General features: G+C 37.1%; 2 protein-coding genes across 2 annotated transcripts in view; both read right to left on the minus strand.

Moving 5' to 3' along the window:
* LOC136849833 (zinc finger protein Noc-like) lies at positions 1-3,985 on the minus strand. Its single transcript, XM_067123293.1, has 2 exons — positions 3,136-3,985; positions 1-2,915 (listed from the first exon to the last, which is right to left on the minus strand). Exons 1-2 carry the CDS (start codon positions 3,220-3,222, stop codon positions 1,536-1,538), a joined length of 1,467 nt encoding a protein of 488 aa, XP_066979394.1. The 5' UTR covers positions 3,223-3,985; the 3' UTR covers positions 1-1,535.
* Positions 3,986-5,627: 1,642 nt separating this feature from the next.
* LOC136849414 (uncharacterized) overlaps positions 5,628-9,182 on the minus strand; it is a 346,346-nt gene continuing 342,791 nt past the window's right edge. The window contains exon 6 of the mRNA XM_067122765.1: positions 5,628-5,826. The gene's annotated coding sequence lies outside the window, so the exon portion shown is untranslated. The remainder of the gene's footprint in view (positions 5,827-9,182) is intronic.

Here is a 9,182-nt window from a genome sequence, read left to right on the forward strand (position 1 = left end):
GATTTTAACATGCTTTCTTTATTGAGTGCAATTTATATAGATATAGATATATATTTGTGGAGGATATCTTTCAGCATTTAACTTTTTAAATACATTAAAATGTTGCATATAAACTCATAATTATAAGTTTGGGCAGACTAGATATGGTTCATTGAGATAACAATTGGTTTAAGAAATACTTTTGAGGAAACAGAAAACTATGTAACATTGAAATCCCCAGGTCCATATCCCTCATCAGCTTTGTGGGAAAACAAACTTTCTTTTTTTGAAAAAGTGAGTCATCACAATGTAACGCATCTCTTTTACTGTAAGTTAAAGCTTCCATTCAAGTGTTTGAGAGTTTTTTTTATACTCAGTTTTTTTAAGGAGTTTTTGTATATATAGAAGTTTGTTCCGTTTTCCATCGACTTTGGCATTGTTGTTGCATCGTCCGTGTTCCGACGGATACAGAGTCTGCTGCGATCGACACATTGTTATTACCTTGATATTGTGGTTAGGTAGTGAAAACGTCTCCTCACCAGAGTCTCATTATCATCGTTAAAAACTTCAAGGTAAATCAAAATCATAGAAATTCTCTTTAAAAAAACTCTTATATTTCAATAATTAGTCATAAATCCAAATAATTTTCATATACATATTCACCACTGAGAAGAAAAAAAATTATTTACAGGATGTATGTACAAACTTAGGCTATCACAGTCAAAAATCAAATAGAATTAAAATTACTGATGCACAAAAATACTCGCCACGAGATCCGAACTTCCGTTTTATTATATTAAGTGACTTTTTTTTTCTTTCTCATTTTTAAAGTTGGGGGCGACGACAGGGGTACAGGGAGTTTTTTTATATATATATTTTTTTTTGGTTGGTTGGTTGGCAGGGTTGAGCGATAATAACTTGTCTTTTGTAGAAGAGATGACGATGAAATCTGGCGGCGACTGACAGCGGCGGTGACGTCCATTTATTTCGTAAGGGGGTGAAAATTTCAAAGCAACAAACTTTTCATCATCAAAAGAGTTTCCGAGAGAAACGAGAACAACAACAACGGTGTGTTTTTCGTCTCCGCCATCATCACCACACCGCGCTCTTTCCCCGTCTGCCTTTTTTGTGTTTTATTTTCCCTACCCCCAACCACCCGCCAGAACGGGGCGCGTCACTACCGAAGAGTTCTACCACGCCTCTCTCTTTTTCCCTCTCTCTCTCTTTCTCCTGAAGCAGCAGTAGTAGCAGCAGCAGCAGCAAATTCGCACCTCCAGGAGGTGCCCGTAACTCTCCTCCACATCTCTCTAAACACTATTTAAGCTGCTGACGTCGGAGCAGATGCTTTGGCACAGACGCCTCAACGGCCGGTCTTTTTTATGATCAATATTATTATATTACTCAACTTTTTACCTTTTTCTTTTGATTATAGCACCTGATATGGGTCACACACTCCCTAAATCCCGGACTTTATATATATTTATATAGAATTTTTTGGGTTTTTTTATTTTTTAACTTATTCCGGGAATAACGTAGAACATCCCTTAGGGCACACATCAGAGAGGCGGCCTTGGGTACAGGCCAGCGTAGGGCGACGGGTATCCTGGAGGATAAGCTGAAAGGGCGGAGGCGTAAGGAGAAAGCCCAGGCAGCGTCGGTGTGAGGGCGGCTGATGTGGAAAGGGCTGACGCTGGTTTACTGTAGGGGTGGTATCGGGCAGCAGTTAGTGGCGACAGGGCAGGAGGAGGGTAAGGCATGCCAGGCCGATGAAGGGCGGAATGGGCTGAACCCAGGAGGGCGGCGTGGGCGTGAAGAGGATTAGACAGCAGACTCAGAGACGACGAATCTGTGGACATGTTTGTGTGGGTTCTCAGGTGCTGAAGAAGCTCCTCCGAGGTAGAAAATCGCTTGCCACAGTAAGTGTCTCCTGCTATCCAGTTGCACACGTATGGTCGAGGGGGACCCGTGAGGAGGGAAGAAGCAGCTGACGGAGAATACAACGAAGCTGCTGCAGCAGCAGCGACTGATGTGGGTGGCAGGATACTGCTTGCAGGCACGAGAGATGAAGGAGGTAAAGAAGACAGTCCGGGGAGAGCACTGAGGGCGGCCTTGGCCTGTTCGCACTGAGTACACGACGGAGGGCACGCACCGCCAGACTGTAGCAGATGGTTGTTTTGCACGGAATAGGGGCACCCAGTGCAGTAAGGATCCCGACACACAGGCACTACCGCTTCACCACCTCCGGCCGTTTTAACACGAGTGTAAGTGAGATATGGAGATGCAAGAAGCGACGGAGGTAATCCTGTGGAGGAAGTGAGTCCTGCGGAGGAATAGAGGGCGGCGGCAGCTGCACTTGGGTACACGGAGGCTAAGGAGGAGGGCAGTCCAGGGAGGCCCAGACCTTGCATGAAACCTGGATGGGCGCCACGAAGGGCTGGATGGCTCTCCAGTCCTGGGTATCCATGAGGCAGCATTGGGGGTACGCCAGTTCTGTAGGTGCCAAGGGGCACGTCTTTGGGATGGCCAGCGAGCACTTCTAGTCCAGATCTGATGATGGGCGTCGTGGAGGCGGAGGACGTGGCACCTGCCTCGCTGCTTCGTCGCCCACTTTCCTCTTTGGTTGCTCCCGAACTCGAGCCACCTCCGTTGCTAGAGTTGGAGGGTGACCTGGCACTGGAGGGCTGGCTGGAAGGCGTTTTTCTGTCGTGGCCCTTCTCCTCACTACTCGTCGTTTCCTCTGCCATGTTCTTCTTGGTAGCGCTCTCGTAGGGCTTGAACGCGGGGGACCTCCGAGTGGCGTCGATGGGCGTAGGGGTCGACTTTTCCTTCTTCTCCTCCTCTTTCTTTTTCTCGTTCGGCAGGGGCTTCGAAGAGTCTGCTCCGATCTGGGAGCATGTTTGCGCTAGGAGCGCAAGTGGAGACTTTTTGGCATCCAGCTGCAAAAAAAAAAAAGAAAAAAAATTGTTAAGCTAGTGAAAAATATTTTTTTTAATATATAAAGTACAATAAAAACTTTTAAAAAAATATTCGCTACTTAAAAAGCAAGCTTTAAAGAATGTAATCAAATATATTAACACAAAAGTATTTCGAATGACACTCGTCGCGTTGACGAGAAGTCCACAAAAAAATTAAGTAAAGTTGATAAACTTTTCTTACCGTGGTGGGTAATGGAGACAGATAATCCGGTTGTAAATATTGATTACTGCCTGCAGTCAACATCCCCTTAGACTCTAGAACCACCATTAGCACAGTATTTTTGTGAACACTAAATTCTCAAAAAAAATATCAAGCACTTCAGCACAAGGAGGGTTACAATTTGCCTCCGAACGCAACGGTGTCTCTACTGGTACTGAGGAGGAGGACGGCCGCGTGAGAAGTATTCAGCAGGGGGATGACGTCATGGTTCACACTCATGACGTAGTTGGTCGACACACACTACTACTGCCTTGAATACAACGCGCCGTTGCCAGGCGTACGAGTCACAAACAAAGTTATTGTGCTTTTACGCCTTAATTTGATGGATATCTGGCTACCCAATTCACTATTCAACACTCGGATTACTAGATGAATGCCGTGGAAAATGTTATAGATCGTTATAAGACAGGTAAAAGAAATTCGATTTCAGCAGCTGTATCACAGGAACCCGTACGCCAAAGTTCCCTAGCACACGGAGATCCAACTTGGCCGTCGACTAAAAGTCCCGAGCATCACGCCAGTAGAAGAAAGTAATGTTACAACGCTGGCTTTTGATGCGATGTGGATGGAAATATCAGGTTATTTTATGGTTCTGCACTATCAATTCAGAAAAAAATAAAATTCTACCACGCCGCTCAGTGGAATAAAACACATTTCCCATCATGCATAACTGTCCATATCTATTCTCCAGGCTTATTACATTGAGATACTTGCTTGTAATACTATTCGCCTTCTTTTGAGAAGACGTCTTAATAAAAAACAAATCCTAAGAAACAAAATACAGAGATCTCAGACAGAATATTGCCTGAATATAACACATCGATGCAAGAACAAAACACGAGGCTTCGCTCACATTGACGAGTTGGCAAATGAGACTGAAACAAGAAATACGCTGGTATATATATATATATATATATATATATATATATATATATATATATATATATATATATATATATTTATATATAGATATATATAATATATATGTATATATGAAATAAAAATTAGGCAATTTGTAATACACCGGTCACATTCAGCAGCTTGGAAATCGTAATTGGTTATTCAAAGATCGTTATATCTCCGTGTATATATATATATATATATATATATATATATATATATATATATATATATATATATATATATATATATATTTATATATATATATATTATATATATATATATATATATATATATATACATATACATACATACATACATGAATACATACTACAAAAGCAGATCTATACGTACAGACATTTCTGTGAATGATCTTAGCGTTTCCTAACGCTGTTTGCAGCAGGTCCATATTTATGGCATATAATCAGAAAAATAATGGCTCCGTAAGGCAGCCTTTCATGTCTCTGACTGTCCGTTTGTCTCTCAGATATGTATTATACCGAATACGAATACCGTCGCAAACACAGAGCGCAGAGTATGACAGAAACATTTTGGTGGTAATACCAAATACCGCTCAATAAACGAAGGTCTGTCACGCAAAACTCTACGGAGTTATCACTCCCATTTATACCTCTCTCTCTCTCTCTCTCTCTCTCTCTCTCTCTCTCTCTCTCTGTCTCTCTCTCTCTCTGTCTCTCTGTCTTTATATATATATATATATATATATATATATATATATATATATATGTATATATACATATACATAATAACTGTGAAATATTTTCTGTTAAAACAGAATTCCATCAAATATATAATGCTAGGGGTGGCTGTGAAATCTTACTGTATAAATATATATTGTATATATATTTTCTAGGCAATTTATACGTTGTGGAATCTCTTCATATATATATATATATATATATATATATATATATATATATATATATATATATATATATATATATATATACGTGTATATATATATACGTATATATGCATACATATATAATTTATATATATGAAGAAATTCCACAACAATATAAATTGTCTAGAAAATATACATATTTATACAGTAAGATATCGTTAAACCACCATGCTAGCATTACAAAAGTATGAATTTACGTATTTATAAAAGCCACAGTGGCCTCTAAACCTCTACATTTCATGCAAAGGGTAGTATTTCGGTACTGATTTTACTGATCTCATCATCATCATAATTATTATTATTATTATTATGTGTGTATTATTATTATTATTATTATTTAACATGAGGGCAAAACGTAAGACTAAATCCCTTACCTCTTCAGCACTCGGTAGTAAAGAAACTCATAACTCATTACAAAACTCTCATTTGAGAGAGAGAGAGAGAGAGAGAGAGAGAGAGAGAGAGAGAGAGTATACTGTTTATATATGTGTGTGTGTGTGTGCATTTTGTACAGTATAATGTATCTATGTGCTCATATTTTATGTTTCAGAGAGAGAGAGAGAGAGAGAGAGAGAGAGAGAGAGAGAGAGGAAATTCTTTATGTTCCTTTCCCCGCCATTTGCTTTACCCGCTGCTCTTCTGAAGGGGAGTTAAGCCCTTTCACCCTCCTCTGCAGGTTGACGAGTTGTGTGAGGATCTGCTGACGGCCGCTGGTGTTTCGGACGTGACAGGGCTGCTTGTCCAGCACCGCGGGGCGCCTCTGTCTCGAACGGTGGGTTCGAGGTCTTGGCCTCGGCCTCGTTGACGCACCGGGGAACTCTTTGTGCCTGGAAGAAAGAGAAGTGAATGATAATGTTATTCCTTTTATGTTATTTCTTTTCTCCTTACGCATGCTATTTATTATGTTAAGCTGTTAATCAATGGTCATTTAGGAAAACATTACAAGTAAAGATTTGGACTTGCTCGTGTTCGGGCGAATAGGATACATGGCTGATATGTATCCTATGGTTCATTCTATGTACCCTAGAGAGTGTGGCCTTGAACTCTCTCTCTCTCTCTCTCTCTCTCTCTCTCTCTCTCTCATGCCAGCGATGACAATATTTCAAGAGTAGATTTAGTTACTCAGCAGCCAATACAACCCATTCTTTAAAAAAAACGACTTACAGGCACACTACGAATAGTTAATAATAGTCCAATCATTCCTCCCAAGAGAAAAAATAAAACTAATGAAATAATAAACAATAAACATCAGAAATCAGAAGAAATCTCTCGAATTCTTCCTCCCACGACAGCTTAATTTATTTATTCGCGTCTCGAATGCCCCGATATCAGCATTTAAATAAACTCGGCCGTGAGGGGGGTTGTGTGTTTGCATAAACCTATACAGTGCCCCGGCGACTGTATCTAAATCATGTGTTTGGGGTTTGGGTGTTGTGTCGGCCTGCGGGGTGGCCAACCTACTGGGGTTAAGTGTAATTGTTCGCCACGGGGGGTTTAAGCTCCCTGCCATTGGCTCTGTACCAGCCAGCTAACCCCCCAATGTCCATTCCATCAACCCTAACGTCGTACCGAAAGCTCACTCACAGTCTGTGAGTACGAATTCCCCTAGGAGTTTGGACAGGCTGGAACAGGATAGGATAGGATAGGATACGATAGGTTAGGATAGGATAGGATTGGTTCACAGGATAGGATAGAGGATTGAGAGGAAATGGGTTTTTCTTTAAGGTTTTTAAAAATCGACTTATGGCCTCTGGAAAGATACAGGGATAATAATAATAATAATAATAATAATAATAATAATAATAATAATAATAATAATAATTAACAATGTCGTGATTGAATCATCGTAAATTAAAAATTCACAATTATATCAATAAATTGTATTATCTTACAAAGTAAAAAGTTAGGCTTTTAATAATAACTATTTTTATTATTGATATAATAATAATAATATCTTGTACGATCAGGGCCACATACAGAGATAAGAAAAGTATATAATCTTTCCTTTTTAAATGAGCTGTCGCCTTGGGCCAATATTTTGGCCCTTGTTTGTCAACTTATAAAGTCGGTTTTGACTTTACAACTCTTTTATAAATGCAGCAATTCGCCGTTTGTATTCTTTTAATTACTTTACGTGAGAAGTTGTGTGGTTATCCATTAATAATAATACTAATAATAATAATAATCAAATTTAAATTTTCTTCTCTCTGCCATTAGTATATGAAGGGCATACATAAATCAGACGTACTTCAAAATGCATAAGGAAGAAAGAAAATATCAAAGTCAAAGCAAAATGACTAAATAATTTTTAAAAAAATCAAAACAAAATTACGAAATTCTTTTGAAAAAATCAAAACAAAATGACTAAAAGTCTTTAAAAAATCAAAACAAAATAACTAAACCCTTTAAATAAACTTAAAATAAAATTACTAAATTCTAAAAAAAAAAATCAAAACAAAATTACTAAATTCTTTAAAAATAAACAAATGACTACATTCTTATTAATAAAAGTATAAAAAATTACTAAATTCTTTAAAAAGAAAAAAATTACTAAATTCTTTAAAAAGAAAAAAAATTACTAAACTCTCATAAAAAATCAAAACAAAATGATTAAATTCTTAAAAAAAAATAAAATGACTAAAGCCTTTAAAGAAAAATTAAAAACAAAATGACTAAATTCTTTACAAAAAATCAAAACAAAATGACTAACATCTTTAAAGAAAAAATATAAAAAATTACTAAATTATTTAAAAAGATAAAAAAAGGACAAAATTCTTATAAAAAATAAAAACAAAATGACTAAAGCCTTTAAATAAAAACTAAAAACAAAATGACTAAATTCTTTAAAAAATAAAAACAAAATGACTAAAGTCTTTTAAAACCCCAAGAAACTAAGTAAACTTAATGTCCTTGCAACGCTAGTAAAACACATCACTGACGAGCTCATAATTGCCCTGATGCTGTCACGCAAAATGTTCTTAATGAGTCATTCACGGTTTATGTGTGGTCAACATGACGTAATCGTAGGCTGTGGAAGCCATGATATTTATTCTTCAATGAATTAATGTCAGGAAAGATCTTTATCTTGTATTAATCAGATATATTGTTTGGTAGGTTTCAGTTCTCGAGGAAAATTATCTTTGGATAACACTACACCTCCAGTAAGTTCATATTATTTAATCTGTGTGAATAGTCATTGAAATAATTTCCTCATATGTCGATATTTTCTTACCAACTGGTAAAGGTTTGGTAAAAGAGACAAATTAAGAAAATAGGTGGATAAATGAGGAAAAATGAGTACTGTCAAAAAAAAGAAGGATTTAAAATACGTGCTGTTACCAACATAATCATAAGAGGCTTAAAATATTAAGCGTAACATTCAGAAATAATTCAGAACATTTTCAGTGGAAAATTGTGAATCAAAGTCATTGTGATGAAATAATAGCAAGATAGAGATTGTGACGTTTAAAGCAGGACTTATAACGTAATTCCATTAAAACAATAATTAGGGAGAATTTTAAGCTTGACCAGTATTCTAATCTCCTTTGTGAGTCAGCCATAAAATTTCAAGGTTTTTATTGCTCAACCTTTTAATGTTCTCAGACTCTACTGCTGGATTTTTTTTATATGTATTTTTAAGCTGCTTCCCTCAAAGACTTCTAATTATACAAAACATAGATATTCTCACACACGCACACACACAGACATACACAGACACACACACACACACATATATATATATATATATATATATATATATATATATATATATATATATATATATATATAGGCATACACACACACACACACATATATATATATATATATATATATATATATATATATATATATATATATATATATAATTTTTAAAGCATTGATATCTTATAACTTTTAACAATGAATAAATAAAATAACACACAAACGACTCGATAGTTTCCAGTTATCCTTCACCTCCCCAGTACATCATTGGATAACCTCACATCGGCTCTACCTTCACTGAGCCGTTTCAATTCCCCAACACTTCCCCGATTCCACAATCACAACCACTTCCTGCGTCCGTTTCTCTTCCCTTAGAGCCACCCCCCTCCCCCCCAGCACCCCGCTCTCTCTCTCTCTCTCTCTCTCTCGCTCAGTAATAATTTATCATCATAATAAAACACCACTTCCCCGTGGAAAGTAA

The sequence above is a fragment of the Macrobrachium rosenbergii genome, chromosome 21 (genome assembly GCF_040412425.1).
Source record: "Macrobrachium rosenbergii isolate ZJJX-2024 chromosome 21, ASM4041242v1, whole genome shotgun sequence".
Classification (NCBI taxonomy): domain Eukaryota; kingdom Metazoa; phylum Arthropoda; class Malacostraca; order Decapoda; family Palaemonidae; genus Macrobrachium; species Macrobrachium rosenbergii.